This window comes from Lagopus leucura, unplaced genomic scaffold (assembly GCF_019238085.1).
Source record: "Lagopus leucura isolate 7727_CA_CO unplaced genomic scaffold, USGS_WTPT01 Super-Scaffold_1, whole genome shotgun sequence".
Taxonomy (NCBI): domain Eukaryota; kingdom Metazoa; phylum Chordata; class Aves; order Galliformes; family Phasianidae; genus Lagopus; species Lagopus leucura.
Window position 1 is genome coordinate 28,020,245 of NW_024962250.1, and position 20,160 is coordinate 28,040,404.

At 40.1% G+C, this 20,160-nt stretch overlaps 1 protein-coding gene across 1 annotated transcript in view; it reads right to left on the reverse strand.

Annotated features, from left to right (window-relative positions):
* ITPK1 (inositol-tetrakisphosphate 1-kinase) overlaps positions 1-20,160 on the reverse strand; it is a 132,290-nt gene that overhangs the window by 49,320 nt on the left and 62,810 nt on the right. The window contains exons 3-4 of the mRNA XM_042864959.1: positions 14,922-15,047; positions 7,057-7,174 (exon numbers count right to left, since the gene is read on the reverse strand). Of these exons, the coding sequence (XP_042720893.1) occupies positions 7,057-7,174; positions 14,922-15,047 (244 nt within the window). The remainder of the gene's footprint in view (positions 1-7,056; positions 7,175-14,921; positions 15,048-20,160) is intronic.

The following is a 20,160-nucleotide window of genomic DNA, read 5'->3' on the forward strand; positions in this document are numbered from 1 at the left end:
AATTTCCCATTTAAGAAGTGTAGATAATAATTAATATAAAACCCAATACTAATTGATATGAAATCCTAACACTTTATTCACAAGACAGAAAGATCATTAAAATATTACTACTTGTACTAGGTTTAAAATACATGTCGAACTAAGAAACGTTTTTAATCATCACCATGGTTTCAGGCACTCCTACCTCATGGGAGGTGAAAAGCAGAAGACAGGATTTATCAAACCACATGAGACCAGAGGTCAAGCTGAGACCACGAAATCTCAGTTTCTGCTCATCAGCAGTGGGCTTCAGACCAGAGGAAATGCGTGAATATACCAGCTCTGAAAATATCTCAAGTTGTGGAATTCAGAGTTCATAAACTGAACTTCTCCCTAGCACCTACCAGTCATTACTATGCAGTTCAAAGGACAACAGTTTGCAAGTCTTCTAAATACAACTGTGAACATTTCCCATCTTTTTCAATCTAGCTATGCTCAGTTGATATTTTATGGAAATTGCAGAGATATTCTGTGGAACTTTATCCTGACATGGTAGGAAAAAGGAGAATATTTCTCCTTTATTTATTCATAGTTTGTTTGCTCAGGTTCTATTCCACCTATGGCATCAAGAGTAATTCACCTCACTCTCCCCCTGTGTGGCTGTCTCTTGGCCCTGACCATGCCTCTTTTCTCCAGCATTTTTATTATTTCTAACACGTATTTTTAAATTCAGGAAAGGAGAACTGAAAACAGTCTTCTGGGGAGATAAAGTACTTTGTTTCCATAACTGTATGTTCAGTATCTTTAATGCTATTTTTGGCCACCATAAGATTTTTGTTTGGTTCTGCTGGCACGTTCTTTTTGACCACTGAAGCAGAGGGGGCAGAAGTTTCCAGTGAGCTATCCACTTTGATGCTGAGGTCTTTCCTGAGCAGGGAGTCAATTTAGAAGTTAACAATGTGTGGCAGTTCATATTATTTCTTTATGGGCCCAAGAGACTGCAATAAATTTGATCTATCATCACACTGACTCTCCACTTAACTTTTGTTAGACCCACTTGAAATTCCTATCTCCCACTGCTTGGAAAAAACCAAGCAATTTGGATTTATCTGAAAGATTGTCAACCCTGTGCCTTTTCCAGACTGGCTAATAAATGCCCTGGAGCAGCGCTGGTACGGACATTTGGCTTGCCTACTGGAAGCTGTTTGTTTATCTCTCTGTCTTTGGTTTCTGTCTTGCGCTTGGTTTACTCAACGTCAGCTCTCAAAGTGATTTTTTATGGAAAGTTGTCTAAATGCAGAATCCACCGAGCCAAACTTGAGCTGACAACTTCAAAGGACTCCAGCAGACCAGATGATTTGAAGACAGCCAGAGCAACCTGGCCAACCTGTGCCATTTAGGATACACACAATTTCTACTATTCTGTCTATTTTACTCTGATTTAACAAGCAGTGGTTCACTCCTGGTGTACAGAGCTTCAATTGAACATGTTGATTATTTCTCTACAAATGCCACTGGTTCTAAAACATGCTCCAAGCGCATCCTGTCCAGCAAACAGCTTACAACAGGATGCAACATCCTCTTATAACACTACCACTCTTCCTCCTGACTCCAAAAAATCTTCTTGCTCTTTCTACCTTGGCAACAGCAAGCAACTGTACAAGAGAGGAGATTTCAGGTTCCCTTTGTGGCTTCCCTTTCTCACTTCCCTTTCTCTTTCTGCTACATCTCAGGACAGGATTAGTTCTTTGGAAGCAGCTGTCCACTTTAAATTTCAAAGTCAGGCCTTGTTTATTTTAACACCAACATGCCCCTGTCTCTGTCAACCACCTCCTACATGAAAGAATGAGCTTTTATGAGAAGGATGTCAGATGACACCTCCTTGGGTCAAAAGTCCCAGTGTCTTTCCAGTTTGGTACAGCAGGGCTGAGACGTAACAGAAGTGCTGACAGCCAGAGTACACAGCACTGTCACACACAGCGCTGCTGTGTGCTGATGCTCTTTGGACAAGGTCTTTTCAGAGAATATTAATTTCATTCCAATTACTTCCCTCCACATTTGTACTCTAATTTTCAGACAAATTAAAACACAGTGCATGAACATGTACCACCCTCGGAGTGAGATGATGAGACATCAGTTTGCATGTGCTCTTGGGAGAAAATCAACATGGAAGATTTTTGCTTTCTGAAGTGACATGGTTATTGCAGTAGCTAACATCAGCCCTCAACTCAGAGGCTTTACTGATTGTTTCCACAAAAACAAACGAGTCTCAGGTGGATGATTTACCACCTTTAAATTAAAAACAGATTTTTCCTTTCGATTTCAAATATAGAGGAAAATTCCTAAAATTGACCTATGTGAAAATTCTACTCCCTCCTATCCGACCAAAATTGCCAACTAAAGTAGGCCACAGACCACAGTGACCAGAGATTCCAAAGGTGAATGCATAGAACTATGTACATAAAGCTATTTTCAGGCACTTTAACTGGGTGGCCTAATTTTGAAAAGTTCTGAGTATGCACCACTCCAGAAGTATTCATTCCCCATGACTTCCAAAATGGAAAGTCATACTACTTGCTTTGCTGTTGACCTACAAAAACCCAGTTTTCCACTCACCAACAGGACTATGATTTTTGGATAACACACAGCAGATGTTGCTTGGCATCAGAGACTAAGTATGAAAGAGTCATACACATGTATATTTGGAGGAGGTTTCTGCCTGGAAAAATGTGGCATTGACAGGGAAAAGACAGGCAGATATGGTCAGAAGAAGGAGATGCACAAGGGTCCCCAGATCATGCCAGCAGAAAACCTGGAGTCCCAGATTGTGGTTTATCCATTACATCATGTTGAGCCACTCTGTTAGGCACAGAAGACATGCAGTGCAAGTAGTATTTCTAAGACAGAGAGATAGAATTTACCAAAACAAAAACAAAAACAAAACAAAACAAACAAACAAAAAAAACCCCAAAAACTACTCTGGGGAGAGAGAATGGTGCAGAGTTCTGTTCCAAAATTTTGTGAAAAATCAGAATGATGTACACAGAAACAGCACCTCCTGTAACAGCAAACAATCAAACAAATGATTTCAGATACATATTGATGAAAATATCACATCTAAATGATTTTATATTTTTTTCTGCCCTTAAAGCATAGCTCTATTTCAAAAAATGAGAGAGAAATTCAGGACTCACAACTGGTTTCATACATGAACTCTCTTAGAATCGTAAGAAAAAAACAACAGCAGGTAGAAATGTTTACAGAAATGAACTCCAGAGTCCACAATACCTGAAGGTCCAACACTACTGAAGAAACTGTACAGGTGAAATAAAAGGAAGCTGTTTTATATACAGTCGCTAACTAGAAAAACACCTAGTGTGTTGCACATTGGTCACAGTTTTGATCTTAATGCCTCTTGTTTATATTATTATGTGTAATGTGTATCAGGAACATTAAAAGCTTTTCATCCTCAAAATAAAAAGGCTTCATTGCCAAGCCAACTCACAGTGATTATCTGCTATCACCTTAAGCATAATTTAAAAAGTCAGATCTTGAACTCTGAGGCTGTAAGATCACAGCTTTTCAACAGCATCAGAGAATCTAGTTATGTTTCATGAGGCAGAAGCTTCAGAAAAGCTGACCCAGCTCCCACCACACGCTACCCTGCAAAAGTCAAATTTCTGTTAAATAACGTCTCTAATCTTTCACCAAACATTACAAAATCTGTTTGAGAGCACTTTGATATTAGAAGTCATTCTTCACAGATAAGTAAACAAAGCAATGTAACTGCCAACAGAACTCAACTGCCATACCAAAAAAGTCTTTTCAGTGATTTATTTCAAGATAGACCTGCCAGCTATGTAGGACACGATTAGAGAATTCAAACTTTTTTCAAAAGACTTAGAAGGGAAGGTTTCAGAATAACTCTCTCTGACCCTGCACTCAAAATAAGAGAGAACAGGAAAAAAAGAGGAAGTCTCAGCCCTGATCAGGCTATTTCTTCCAAAAAAGAAACCACTAAAACTAATGCTAAAATAGCTGTACATAAATGTATGTATATTTTTAGAAGAGTGCTCCATTTCCTTCCAAAGGAGATACTACTATCTGAACTGAAAAAAAACAGGATTTCTGCAAGTCACTTTACCCCCTGCTAGCTGCATGCCAGCATGCTTGGTTCAAGGTAATCCTGGAGTAGGTGGCCCAGAAGGGTCGCACATCCTCTTTCTGTGCAGATACACAGCATTCAGATGGACCTGGTTCTGAAGATCCTGCTCTGAGCAGGGGGATGGATTAGGCAATTTTCAGAAGTGCTTTCCAACCTTCATGTCTCTGTGAACCCCATATTCCTGAGTCCTGGGTGGTCACAGTGTCAGCCTCACAGTGTCAGCCCACGATCTGGACGTTCAGGTTTAACTCTGTGTTTCACACCAAACTGCATGAGTAACTCCCGCCTACTTGCAGTTCTCCTCCAACTCTGTCCCTTTACCAGCTATTGCAGACTGCAGAGACAACGTATGTGCCACAAAATGCCTGTTCCAACCTGTTCTCATGAGGCTGGACCAAATGCTTTTCAGTCACATGGTTGGCTTCATAAAGAGCATCCTGCAGGACTTTCAGAAAGCTTAACAATGTCCAGGTGCCAGTTTAGGCACTTCATGGAACGATTCCTTTTATCGTGCCACATGGAGAATTCACTGTTTAAAGCATTAACCTGGATTTCTGAATGATAATTACCTATGCAATCAAGCTGTTCATCTAACACCAGGTCCTACTGCTGCAGAACGTGGTCACCTCAGCAACACCCGACATTTGTGAAGATGCAGGCAAGTGACCAGAACGTGCGCTCATCCTCCCTTTAGCTGTTGCAAATCTCTGATTATACTTGATTATATTCTTTCCAACAAGCTTGAAATGCAAATGGAAGATCATAAATAAGGACTGTACTTTGTTTGCAGCTCCTCTGAAACGTAAATCAAAGGCAAAGATTACCTGAGTCCAAAACTGCCCTCTGAATAGTTTTCCAAAGCAGAGCATTTCTCCACACACAAATACTGAACCGTTCCAACCCCACCGTATGGCATTCCTCTGGAAGAGAGAATCCCTTGCACTGAGCTTAACCCACCACATTCAATCTGTATCCCGTGATAAAATGGGCTCTCCAGTTACAGCTAAATTCTAGGATATTATTCTTGGTAGTGACTTCCTTTCTAAATTCCAGAACAAAAAAGATGTGACTTTAAAGACCTTATGCTATTTACAGATGTATTACTTCTTGTTTGAGCTTTCTAAGTGCTCACTGCCTTGGGATATTCCATGACAGCTGCAGAGCAGAAAACAGAGTTTAGCAGGTGAAAATCAGGAGGGGAGAAAACCCACCACGCTGTCTAGAGGGATGCAGCTATTTTGATCTTCTCCACTGCAAATGATTACATGTGGGAATACAGAAGCTGGTCTGCTTAGGCCAGAACAAGAAGTCAGCCAGTTATTCAGCTCTCTTGAGATTTTCCCTGCTAAATACAAAGGTGGTTCAAGGTCTCTGCCATAATATTTATGATGATGAGAAAGAAATAAGCTGAGCTATATCTGGAAGATCTGGGGGCACAGCTCACCTAACACTAGAATAGCCTGTGAAAACAGGTGAAGTTTTTTTCTGCCTCATTCCTAAATTTTCTTAACAGCTTCACTTGGAAGCTGTCAGTTTTAACTGAATAGGAATCGACATTTTCCTTTTTCTTCCTTAGTAGTTTTCCCTCCCTTATTTTTTTTTTTTCCTTTCTCAGTTTCACCAGTGGAGGCTGAAATATGTGCAATTCAAACTCCTTGCAAAAACTGGATGGTCTCCTGTGCATGATATTACCATAGAGAAAATAAGGACAATAATATCATTAACAACTTAAGGAAAAAACAAATAAACGAACAAAAAAAACCTCTGAATCTCTCTGCTGCTAGAAAAAATACAAAAAAAACAACCCTATATTCAGAGCACAGATTTCCCTCAGTAACTCTTTCCCATTCACATACAGCAATAATCACTTCAAAACAAAATCCTTTTAAACTAATTGAACATCCTCTTGTAAAGCACATGGGAGACTGCTGCTATTACTCTTCATTTTACATATTTGAGAGGCTCCTAAAGACACTATACTGATGGGGCCAGGCAGGTCAGATGCAAACAGCAGGTCAATAAAACCCCAAATTATGAAAATGCAAATTGATAAGTTTCCTTTGAGCCCATGAAATGGTAATAACACAATCATAAAGAAAATTGCAATAATGCCACATTAGAGCATAGTTCAAAAATGCAATTTCCCTGAAATGTAGTCATCTAATCTAAGGAACAGTTACTTTTAGAGCTTCTCTAAAACTAAACAGAAAAGGCAAGAAGTCAAGGAAACTGCAGTAAAAGTAGAAAGAGAATGAAAGACTAACTTGACCTAATAGTTAACACAGTAAGATGCTAGAATTATTCAAGTTTAAGAAGCATGACTTCCAAATGTAGGAATTCAGTCCAATTAAGTCCAATTAAAGGCAACAATGTATGTCAGGTAGCAAGCCAACACCGGTAGAGCATTCATGCTTCCTCCTAGCAATTAACTTGTGTGACAGACTTCCAGCATTTCTCATGCATCTTAGCTCTATTAACAATTTAATTTTTTTCAGTTCTTTCAAAAAATTTTTTTCTTCTTCCATAAATCTCAAAATTCAAGCCTTGGGATTCTTATGACAGGTTGTGAAGTTTGTAGTGACATCTCAATTTACCAGCATGCTCAGAAAGAAAATGTTTTCCTGAAGATTGCTGTGAGCAATGTAGTAAATATGCTCCCCATTAAACCCACACCGCATTGTTACCCAGATGCAAACCTCCTTTGCATGCTTTGAAAGAGAAGAGCACAGGGGGTTCAGAGCGCAATCCCATGTCACCACAATCCTTCAGTGTTTGTGCTCCCATGGAGAGGGAGAATTAGAAGTGTCCAAAGCCTCTGCTGGAAGCCTCACAGCTAACTTCCAGAAGCCAGCTGCTTCCTTCCCTACAAATCACAATAAAAAGTCTTCTGGGACAGCAGGTGACTGGCCTACCTTGCATGTATGCCTCTATTTGTCGAATGAGCTCATAAGACTTGGATCGGTCCAGAAGTGTACGAATAGCTGGAAGAGGGTCCAGGACAATGGTTTCTGGATGAGCATCAATATACTCCTGCAAAACAAATATGAAGAAAAAAAAAAAAAAGCATTAGGTTGGCTAAAGACTGTGGAAAATAGCGAGATGGGAAAGAGAACACAGTTATAAATCTCAGTCAACATCCAACCTTTTTTTTACAGGAGACAGACACTGGCAATGTAGGACGTGACAACATGGACTTGATGCTGACATTCGAAACAAAAACAAATGTGACAGCTAACTGCTTCAGGACGGCACATTCCTCCTGTGGACTCACCATCAGTGGTGAAACCTGTGCTGCTACAACCCCATCAGCTCAGAAATGAGCCAGTGGCAAAGTGCCACAGCAACAGCTGTGAGCAGGGCAAAGAAAAGTAATTAGAAGAAGGATGACACACGGCTATCTTGGGGTCAGTCTTGCACTGAATTACTACACATGAACATCAAAACTGCCTGAGCTAAGCTCAGAACTACATCTGAATTCCTTAATGCTGCTATTAAAACTTCTAGCTGTTCTGAATGTTAAGAGCTGGTTGGTAAGGGCTGGAATTACAGTAGATGGGTAAAGAAGAATATGTCTTACCTCATCCAAACTAGGACAAACATCTCCAAAGCTAGCATCTGTCTGTCTTTAACCCAACTTCCAAAAGCCATTTTACATTTCCATTCATTCATTTAAATTTGTTTATGTAAACACATGGAAACTACTCCTGCAAGTACCACACTTCCATGAACATCTTGCAGTGCTTCTCATGGTGTACCAGTTCCCCCTTTGGTAATGTGGCAACAGCCCCTCCACCCTAACCATGCTGGTTCCACATTGAGCTCAAGCTCCACGTATGTCCATTTAGGCCCACTCTGTATGCACTGATCCCTCACCTCACACATACATTCCTCCTCCCTGTGGTCTCCATCTCCTTCAGCACTCTACAAGGAAAAAATTATTTTTCCCTCACTCTGTTCCTTGTGCAGCTTCCAAATCCTCCTGATGCTCTCTTGCTCTTAATGAAAATCCTCACTGTTCTGTGCTCAGGTATACTCCACAGTAGTTCGGCTCAAATTAGCCGATGTATTTCCAGAAGGAACTCCAAGGAACTTCATTTATAAAAGGATAATAGCTCTAAATCACATTAGAAGATGATCCAAGAACTAAGTTTGACACAGCATAATGAAGTTTAACAGGAAAGAAGGTCTGATCCTGAGGCAATTCTACACCAGGCAATGCTTCAATAGCAGTAAGCATCTCAGCTGACTTTTCAGTGACTGCTCATCTTGCTGCCTTAATGAGACTCCAAGAGCTCTGCAAGGCAAACACAAAATAACCACCAAGCATGAGAGCTGTTTCCCAGAAGCCATTTAGAGCCTGGGGGACTTAGTAGTGTAAGAAAAAAACCTCTTCAAACACAGGAGACTGTAAGGAGACAACCTTTCCTTACTGGGAGAAAAAAAAGGATGAGCTATTACAAATATGAACTTGAAAACGGAGCAGCTGCAGGAGAATTACTGAAACCAAAAGATAGCTTTCAGTAGAGCACAACCTGTCAACCTTCACCACTCAGTTCTTCTCTGGTCATCCGAACAAAACAATTCCATGCCTTCTTTTGTTGGATTTACCAAAGACTGGTATTCAGCTTCAGACTCCAACAACCCAGACAACAATCTGCGAGATACTTAGATTTTCCAGCAGTATTTTTGGAAGGCTCTCTCCCTGGGCTGCAGTTCAGCTTGACCCAGACAATGTTTGTGTTTTCCTCTTTCTAATCTTTGATACAATAAACGCAAACAAGAAAAAAAGCAGGACTTTCAGCAGATCTTCCTTTGTTTTTATTCCAGGCTTGGTATTCAGTAATGCTCTGTACCAGCCCTGCTACTGGCAGAAGGCCAGCAATGACACTTGAAATCAAAGGGAGACAAAGTATTTCATGTTCCCTATTAAATACCTCTGGATATAGCCCAGAAGTTTTTTAAAAAGCCCTTCTTAAGAAGTATATATATAGATGAGAATAGAATTGATTGTCATTTTACCCAAAAAGGTAACTTTTTTTTTTTTTTTAATATTTTAACAGAAAGTTGATACAGTATCTACTGCAAATATTAGGTCATTAGATGATAAGAAATACTCACTGACTCATTTGACTTGACTTTATTACTAAGTAATAAAACTTCAATAACCCTTTGTTTAACGTTAAACAAAAACTGCATATAAAAATGTCAGCAAATGAAACAGTGATAGTGTTTGGATTTGTGTTTTCCTGTGTATAGAAACATGGAGATAACTGCTTATAACAACAAATGGATGTTTTCCAAGGGGAAAATATGTAGAGACAGAAACAAAATTCATCCAATGACCTTGAATTGGATTCAGACATAAAATATAAAAGACCTTTCTGTTGTCTTGGGCTCTGTGCATGGATGCCAAAAGGAAAGCTACAGGCAAGGTGGAGCTTCAGCAAACACCGATCCCAAAATTGTTTGTCTCCTAAAACCTATGAGATCCCTGCAGTGGTTGGAAAGGATGCTGGTAGCAGACACTTTATCTGTTCCTCTTCCATTTGTGCTACAACTAAAAGCAAATTTCTAAGCTCAGCTTCCCTGGTTTTCCATCAACAATTCCCCACAGCTTTATCTTGCAAATACCTATCATCAGGAAGCTCTCCAGTTGGCTCTGAGATGAGAGATTTTTAGTTAATTTTGCCTGATTATAAGGCCCATTCAACACCAGAGTAGGAGAGAGTTACTTTTCAAATGGGAAAAACACAGGCACTGGCCTGTGAATTCAAGTGCAAATAGACTACTTCAGCTATGTGTCTTATCCTGTCCCACCAGTAAGAAAAAAATCACTAAGCTTTGAATGTTTCTTTTGATTTTTCACTTGCCCATTTCAGCAGAACACATGAAAAGAAATTTGAAACTTGTATTTTCAAAGCATAAAGCTGGTAACTGGGAACAGAATGAGCTAGTATAATAAAAAGAAAAAAAAAAAACAACACAAAAAACCCACAGCATCATCTCCTCATCTCCATGAACATGCACTCAAATCACCTTTTTGAAAGTGAGAAATCTGATGAAAACAATCAGTGCAGCATGAACAAAGCCTAACTTCTCACCTTCCAAAATATTTCCCTTATTTCCTTTCATCCCAGTCCCAAGCCCTTCTAACAGCAGAGCTCTTCCTAGACAGCTTCAGAGTAGGAGAGCCAGAAGTAGGAAACACGGGTGGTGGTGGGGAGGATGAAGAGCAGAATAAGGAACATTTCCAATTTTCATCAACCTGACAGCACAGGCCTAGGAATAAAACTATTTGTGATATGCTTTCAAGAATGCTGATGAAAAGAGAAACTGTTCAAAAAAGCTCTGAAACACAAATCAACAGTCCTATTGATTTTCCATCACTTAAGGCCATCAATCTGAATGGAACAGACAGAAGGAGCTGTTATGAATAAAGCTACACAAGCCCCTGTATAGCTATGACAGGCAGCTGTTCAGAGAGTATTTTGCTAAAATCAGAGCTTAACAAACTTTCCTAGTCAGCAGTGGCTTATGCCAGCCAGAACATATTCAACTTTCAAAGCCATAAGCTTTATCTGAGGGGCAGGAACTGGGTAGCTTGCTTCTCTTTCTTACCAGGATGACAGGAAGCAGAAAAACAGCAAATGAAAGGGTACCTTGGGTACCCTTCACACCTGACTTCTCTCCCATGTTCCTCTGGTCAAGAAGGAAATGCCTTTAAATGATTTTAGTGTTTTGTGTGGTGTTTTTTGATTATTATTATTATCTTTTTTTAATTATATGACAACTAAATTATATTCAATCAGCTCAGCCCAGTGTTGCTCTGGGTAGGAAAGGAGACTCCACATTCTCTAATGTAAGGGCTGAAGTATCTTGCAAAACAAATGGAAAAACTTCTGTCCTTCACACAAATCACTAGGTGCTACACATGGTCTTCATTTTGGCTTTGGAGGAGATCACTAAGCAGCTGCCAATGCTCTCTGGAGGAACTGTAGTCCAGACCACATCCAAATAGCACAAAGACCTCAGAAGGCTCGGTCCAAAAGGTCTTCAATTAAAAGACCAGTATTAGCATGCACCTCCTCCTCACCATTTTGAGAGTCTGCTGTAACAGCAATTTTTTACGATGCAATTGAGAACACTCATTAAACAGCAAGACAAAACTGGCATGCAAAGAGGATTCACAGTCTGCTAGTGCACAGCACCAGACTGCAAGTGTTTGTCACGGCCTGCAGAGAGCAGGCACACAGACCCAGCTTTCTCCTAAGCTTTTGCAGAAGAGACGGTCGACATTTCTACAATATAGCTCTGAAATAAGTTATTCTTCCAAAGGTCAGAAATGCAGCCTTGCAGACTATCCTCCTCCTGTGATCAAGGAGCCCTTGCTTTCTGCTTCCTGAAAGACTGCTCCATGGAGCCACCAAGAAGCCAAGTGCCAGGTTTCATGTTGATGATAAATTTATGTTCAATAGCAAGATAAATGGCATATTGAATTTTGGATTGTTTAGTCAGATTAAGTTCAGCAATAAGGGAACACACTATTTGCACTATCAGCTCCTCATTAATGTCAGAAAGGAGTTAATAACATTTCCTTTAATTTATGACTTGGGGATGCAAACAGGATCATCTAGATCACACAATGAAACTGTGGACTAAACATACACCCCAGAATTCCTTTCTAAATTCTCTAGGCATTACATAACACTTCTTTGCAGGAAGACAGCATCCTCAAAAAATAAATACGTTAGATAACTGTCTACTGAATAACCAAGACTAATGACAGAGACAGAAGAAAGAACACCAAGTTCTGCTCTAGCATTCTTAGCTTTTTTATTACTGTCATTTGTGGTTAAATTTAATATTACTAACTATGAAGCCCTTGAAGGCCAGCTGTATATAAGCAGTTTGTAAGAACAATGCTTCTTACAAAGTTTCTTACCACAGACCTGCAGCAGCCATTCTAGAGCATGCTTGGCCAAAACTTGCCACTGCAAGAACAGCAATGCTAAATTGGCATTAGGGTACGTGTCCAAAAGAGACTCATGTCATCATCACCAGTGACATGAAGATGAAAGTTTAGAGGAATCCTTAATGCATGAACACAATTCACCTGTAGAGGAGACTGGAATGAGACAATGCCCTTTATCCATAGGGTGCTTTTCACCCAAATTTATTTCCTTATGTGGTTCAACTGTTAGCTGAACAAGTTCAACTGCATCAACCCATTACATCAGGAGACAGTGAACTATTTCTTCTGACATACCCAGATCTTATCCTTGCTTCCATCTGTCTGCACCACTTGCACTTGGGAAAAAATATAGAAACTATGTATTACTGGGGAAAGAGATTTTCCAGTGATACAGCTACTTGCTGATGAACAGATCTGCACACACCTTGAGGTTGTTCATACAACCCAGGTATGTATGCAGTAAATTTACTTTCTACAACACTTGACACAGAATCCAGATTTCCAGTATTATCAGAATAAAAAATGTTCAAATTCCCATTAGTCCACTGCTAATTATCTTCATAGGACCACAACACTATTTTTGCCTGGATACTGATATTTAATTAAATATTAATTAAAATTGCAATGTTCTTTGTAAGAAATAGACTTCAGTTTATGAACAGAGGTACGTAAGCTGAGGCACAGAAAGGCATTTTAGGATGTAAGGGTGGAGAGAACTAAGTTTCTGACTTGCAGTTGCAGTTTTCTTTTAGTATTTCTGTAAGGGAACGTTTGCTGTTCTTAGGCCATTGCATCTCTTTCCAGGTGATATTATTTTTTTGTGAGTGCTATCAAAAGGATACAAAAAGTAAGCCTCTGAACCAAAGAATAAACTATAAAATGTAATATATATATATATATATAAGATCTATATATAAATATATAGCACTTATCTCTCACCAATCTCAGAATCTATCCCACAGACTCATTAGATAGAAAAATATTTTCACTGAGATTTTCTAACTTAAGTAGGTTTAAAAACAAAGCTTCAACACTTAACCTATACAAAAATAATGAATTAATTTATTTAAGTACTAACAAAGATACATAGAGTAACATCAAGGTACACTGTGATTACTTTAAGAAATTTATCAGGACAAGGCATTTAGCTTTAGCGGGTCATTTTAGCTCTAACAGCATTCCACTCATGCAGCAGCTGCCACACCAAGAAGAGCCCATTAAATTCTCAGCCAAAGCCAAGGTTCTTGTTGTGAAGTGCCCCATTTCATACTGAACTTCACATTGGTGCTTAAGTGCAGCTTTAGGAAAACATGCTCTCCATACTTCATAGTGCTTCTTAAAGACCTCACTTAGATATTTGAAAAAGGAACAGCTTATGATCTTCAGTAATTAAATACATTAAATTCACTAGCTGGAATTCTTATAAAAATATTCAATATGCACTGATGAGTTCTTGCTCAGTAATAAAAGAAACATGTTTCAGATACTAATTGTATTGCTACACTCTGTTCTCTAATGCTTGCACAAATTCCCTATCTACGTGTTCTGCAGGGGACAAAGGAGGTAGCACAGCATTACACAGAGATGAGTTCTCTGAGCCCTGCTCAAACTGAGACCTTCAGGAATGCAACCAACAAAGTAAGGATCAGGAATCTCTGGACTTTCACACAGCTGTGAGCAACTCAACACACGAGTCTTTTCCCTTTTTGGGTATTATTTTTTCCCCTCAATACAACGTGTCTATTACAAAGGCAAATCAGCTAACATCGGAAAGAGGGAAAGACTGTGCGCTTTAGCAGAAGGTCCCTGAAGTTCATCTCTCCATATTCTACTTCGGGCATTTGAAATTTCAAGTGCTGAGGGATGTGGATGCCCAACATACTCAGTGATGAAGTCACATATTCTTCAGAGAACTGCTATCAGAGGGCCAGACCCACAAGTGTATCTCCTGTGTGAGTTTGAATAACAGGCAGATGGGAGGAAGCAGCGAACTTTTCTAACTAAAACAAACAGAATATTTTCTCCATTAAGTACAACATTTTCTGCATTATTAGAAGAACATTAAGCAGAGCAAACAGTACTTGATTTCCCAAGACAGCAAAGTTGTGAAAACTGCAGAATTTGTCTGAACTGTTCTTCCACCTGACATAAGCATATTTCATAAATTTCAGAAAATATCTTACTCAAGTTCTCTGTGAAAAAGAAAAGAACATGCCTTTGATCAAAACTATCCATCAGAAACATCACCTTTTAAAATGATAAATGCATCATCATCCATACTATGATAGGAATTATTTGGCAGAACAGTTGTCTGTACCACTGTGCCCTGCATATTTCTGACTTAACAATGTTAACTTGGGAGGAAAAAAAAAAAAAAGCAAATCAGAATGCCATCAGAGGATGAAAATACTGATACTAGCCTTAATGTTACAGAATTTAGCATTCCAGTAAGTGGGAAGAATGGACAGGATTGGGAAAAATTATTTTAGTAGCTTCTGTCATAGAGAAACAGAGACATAAAGGACCCTGGAAGCACCTGTTTTTCATTGACTACACCAGTGTTCTTGAAATGACATTCAAACATTTGGTGGGAAACGAGTTGTTATTAAACTCACAGTGCAGAATGTAACCACAAGTGAAAATTTATTTTAGACAGACAAAATGGTGTTTTCTGGACTCTACGGCTGGGCAGCAGTGTGCCAGAGACCTCTTTTCACCAAACATCATCAGCTGCATAGAGAACAAATTAAATCTGCTGCACCACGATCATCCTCTTGCTTGAAATGCTATGGAAGAACCACATACCTGGAACCTCTGTACCAACTCCAGTGACTGGCTGTCATTCTGGTCTGCTTCGAGGATGACATCTGTCAGCTTATGTATGATCACATCCAAAGGGCCCTGGTCTTCAATAGGTTTGGTGAGATCAAGCTGGGAAAAAAAAAAAAAAAAAAAAGAAAACCTTTATCAATATATGGAGGATGTGAGGCTCACTGCCCAAGGTGCTGCCATCACACTGGGCATCTGCTATACACACTGCCTTTATTTTGACATGTTATCCAAATCCCTGACAACTGATTTTTCATTGAATGCCAGGAAACTTTACTCAGATATTTACTTCTCAGCAGTGTACACCTAATTCCATGAAAAGGCACTGAAATTGCTGCAAGCACCCTTCCTCCGAAGGTCTTCCTGTGCTTCTTCTCCTCCTTGAAACAGCATTTCCTTCTTTGCTCTCCTCCCCGTACTTACACATATATGCAATGCAAAAAGATTGAGCCAACAAAAATTACCACTAATAAAAAGAACACCTCTCACGCCCTTTGCCCTTTGAGCCTGCACAGAACAGCAACTAGGATGGTCCTATAGGTAACATAAGAGCAAGTGATTCAGGATTTCTACAAATTCCTCTGCTGCAGGGAAAGCTACCCAAGTGGGAGGGGTGCTGCTCCCTGAGCACAGCCTATGCCATTCAGCAGGATAGGGTAGGGGAACACACACTGAGGATGGGGTCGGCAGAAACTCAGCTCCAGACAGTGTAGCTGACACAACATTAGTGGCAATGTGTCACAGGGCTGGATCCCCAGTACCAAGACAGGGTTTGGGGAGCATTGAGCTTGGTCTTCACTGTCTCATTGCCTAGGACTTTGTCCTATACAGTTTCCCACCCTATGCTTTAAGGAAGGTAACAATGAGACAGGATGAACAGAGCTCAAACACCAGTAAAACTAAAGCAATAGAAACTTTGTAGCCTTTTAATTATATGCCAGTTGGTAATCTCACTGATCCCTGTAGCTGAAATGGTTTTCTTCTACAGTCACTCTGACCTGGGCTAGCTTGAGCAAAATTAATGGAGTCAAACAGAGACAGGATGACTATTCTTCCCAACAGAGACCATCTCTGCTTGCATTTTACAATCTACTACTCTGCCAGCTATCTCATACTATCTTTGAAGTACTCATGTAGAGTATGCAACTAGAAAATCAGGCACATCTTTGGAGGAGAGCAACTGACTCCTCTTGCATGTGAGTAGCAGAGGCTCCCTGCATGAGAAGATGACGTATAAGCAAGGACAAACAGAGCCAATGGGGCTGCTCAAAGGGCCATGAGCTGCAGGTGAGCAGCCTGCAAGAGGGTGGCTGTGCTGAACCTATATTTCAATTCCTCCAAGCAGTGCGGCAAGAAGACTGAATGCAGACATAAGTGTCTGCAGAATCAAGACAAAATGAAGTGAAATGCAGCTTGGCCGAGGATGGAGAAGGAGAGGATATGTTGCAAAAAAGTTCCAGAAAATTAGTTAATAGCTTTAAAAGAAATGTCAGATGACCTAACCAATTTTCCTGAGCTTTTTGACATCTGCCTATCACATCTGGAAGGAAACAGTAATAATTGGGATCCATTTAACTGCATCAGAAGATTCCAAGTTGCCAAAACTAAAATTAAAAAAAAAAAAAAAAAAAAAAAAAAAGTGAATTTATCAATTTTCAGGACTTACACTTTCAAAAACAGTGAGAAGGAAGTAAGTATTGGAATTTGGTTACCCTACCCCGTTCTTATGGCAGTTGCAGCTAAAATCTGCAGAGAAATGTTAAAAACCAAGAAAACAGTCCTTCCTTTCAGCCTTGACCCAGGAATAGAAGCAGCCTTCAAGGCACACACAGGCATTTTCAGCACAGTGTTTCCCAGAAACATAAGACATCTGGGCAAGATAACTTCCTTGCTACAACTGTGTCAGCTAAAACCAATGGACACGTTACTCTGAGCACGTAAACAAAACACACCTATCAAGATCTGCACAGGCAAAGGTGTTAAAAAGTGCCCTGTAACAGCGCCCTGCCTCCTGGTTTGTGAATAAAACAATCCAGGAATGGCAGCACACTTGAGCAGCTGCTCCTGGGCCGTTCAGTGAATGCTTAAGCCGGCTCAGCAAGGGCAGCAGGTACATTTCAGCCACACAAACCTTCAAAATTTGATCCAGCATTTTGTGGATTGGAGGATCAAACTGTTCACAAGAACAAGTTCTCTGTGTTCTGGGCCGCGCTGTGGAAAGCAAATATTTCTGAGCTGTGCAGAACTTGGAAGTGTTCCACCTTCCTTTTATATACCAAGGAAAAAGAAGTTAAAGAAAAAAGGAAAAAAAAAACAAAACCCAAAAAATAAAAAAACCAAAACCTTGGAAGGGGAAAAAAAGAGGCCTTTTCAAGTGGAATATCGGACCCAATCACAAGTCAGTGAAAGTACAGTGCAAAATTTCTGCTGGCCCTCTGCTGAGACAAACACTGATTCATTGTTCTTCATCAGCTGGAATTTGAGCCCTCCTACTTCCCCTCTCTTTCAGCATCCCTCTCTCCATAAAAAACTTTGCATTTAACATGATTACCCAAAGGTTTGTTTTCGAACAGAACTAACACCATAGCAACAGAAGTGAGAGCAAAGATTTATCAGCACCGGTTTGAAAAAACAGAAACAAAAACTACGGCCATGGCGCGCTTTCTTCTGCAAAGTACACTATTGTTTGTATGGCCTACTCTGCTTTTTCAGAAACAGAATTAGGAGGAAACTGAAGATGAGCATTGGTTCATGCCATTGTTACTTACCACCAAAACCCAGCAGTATTAAAGTATTAAGTCCAGTTTAAGTATTAAAGCTATTGGTTATTTCTGGAAAATTGCAGATATGAGGTGTATGCCTTACAAATCCATATAGGGAAAAAAGCAATCACTAGGTAAATGCCCTCATCATCAGTCTGCTCGCCTTCCAACACAAAGGCTGGGTGGGAGTTAACAAGCACTCTATGCTATAGAAACTTCATAGGTCCCTTCCAGTCTCCCCAGAGCATCCACCAACAAGCAAGTTATGCACACACAGTTCACAGAATCACAGAATCACCCGGGTTGGAAGGGACCCCAAGGATCATGTAGTTCCAACCCCCCTGCCTAGCAGGGCCACCAAACATACACATTCAGATCAGGTTGCCCAGGACCCCGTCCAACCTGGCCTTGAACACGTCCAAGGACGGGGCATCCACAACCTCCGTGGGCAGCCCGTTCCAGGGCCTAACCACTCTCCTAGTAAAGAACTTCCCCCTAACATCCAACCTAAATCTTCCCTCCTTCAACTTAAAACCATTTCCCCTAGTCCTGCTGTTATCAGCCCTTTTGAAGAGTTTACTCCCCTCCTGGGTGTAGGTTCCCTTCAGGTATTGATAGGCTGCAATGAGGTCACCCCGCAGCCTTCTCTTCTCCAGGCTGAAGAGTTCCTTCTCTTCCCACTCCAAGCACACAGCCAACATATTTTCTCAAATCATTACACAGTAAGGGAGGAAAAAAAAGTTTATTTCCATTAAGAACAGTTTGTTTAAAGCTTTGGGGTTGTTTTCTGTCCAGAACACTGGCAGGCCATCTATACTATGCGGATGGGATGGATGCCTGACAGCATGCCACTGCTCTCCAGCATCCCAACAGCTATCCAGCACACACACACTTCTAGAAGCAGGATTTAAAGATAAAGCTAGGTCCGAGTGAAAAAAAAGTGGGCTACATTCACTCACTGCCAAACAAACTGCAAGACTGCAAGCACCGGATTTAAAAACAAAACAAAACACAAAAACCAAACATTTATCTAAATGATTAAAAATAAGCAAGTATTCTTTATTTGACTCAGAGTTTCCAGTGCATGCTACAATCAACTGTATTTCAGAATCTGGCTCACAGGATAACTTTTTTAAAGCTCTTTTGCAGAAATAATTTTTGCATTATCGTTCTCATGAAATGAAGTCTTAATACCATCCTGGTCTCCAAATTGAAAACAAAATCTGTCCCCTGCTGCATCCCTGAGGAATTTACAACACATTCCTAGACTTCCGCTTATCTTCATTTTTTTCTCTTATTACATTTCTATTAAAAAATAAAATCTCTTCTTTAAGCATTCTGTTCCCAGATTCCACACAGCTAACAAACTGCACTCACCAGAATGCTGCACTAACTTATGGCTTTGGTTTGGTTTTTATTTGATCTCCTGCTTAGAAAAGCTGTGCGTATTCCACTGCAGCAGCCTGTTTTGTTGCGGGGGGAAAAAAATCTTATGGAAATTTCACCTGCAGGAGATGAACGAAGATAAGGAGAAATCACCAGAGACAATAGGTTTGTTTCGAGCTTTCTCAACAGGCAGACAGAAGACCAAATCATCAGACATTATTCCAAGTACAAGAAAGTTTAAATGCAACAAAAGGGGAAAATGCATGGAATTTTCTCTCCCTTCTCACGGAGATCCATCAATGCTCTGAAATTTCTGAAATGCAAGACATTTTCAGAAATCAGTCCAAAAGTCTCTGTGTGGTTATCTAACCATTTCCTGGCACTGAATTCTGCTATGAACCAGACATACAGCACCAGCCTGAGTTGACCTCTCTGCTCCCTGACTCCTGAGGCTGTAGATGGAGTTTTCTATACCATCTTCTATAGCCTGCTATTCAAATATTGAGTTAAGGTTGCACTGATCCCAAAACATGTGGAATATATCTCAAACTTAATTCAGTTTCTTAAATTCTACCAAATGTACACCTTCAGGCTAGCAATCACCTTTCTCTGCTGAGGCAAATTTCTACCCCATGTATTATCATAAGTTATATCAAAACACCTGTAAAACAAAGCCTTAAAGATTCTCCCATTCTTTCCTTTTCCTGCACACCAGTGCTGCACAAGCCAGGCTGAAAAACAGTCCTGAGCTATGTGTTGGAAAGCCAAGTCTTCAGGAAGTTGAAAACTGACAGCTGATCTATCAGTGTGCTGTTCTCTCCCCTGAAAGCTTAGAGATGAAAGCCTCTAAAAATATCTTAAGAATTTTGGAGAGGGAAGGGAGGAAACAAAAATCAGTAGTGTCAAGTTTACTGTTTTCCCTTGTAAGAAGCAAAAGCAACAAAAATACAGGATAGTCTAATTACAGGAGATAAAGTGCATTTGCAAGGTGCTGGAATAGAAATCGGGGAAAAGGCTGTGCATTTCTAACCACAGAGATGTGAGATGTGGACACAGCCTGGGGCAGT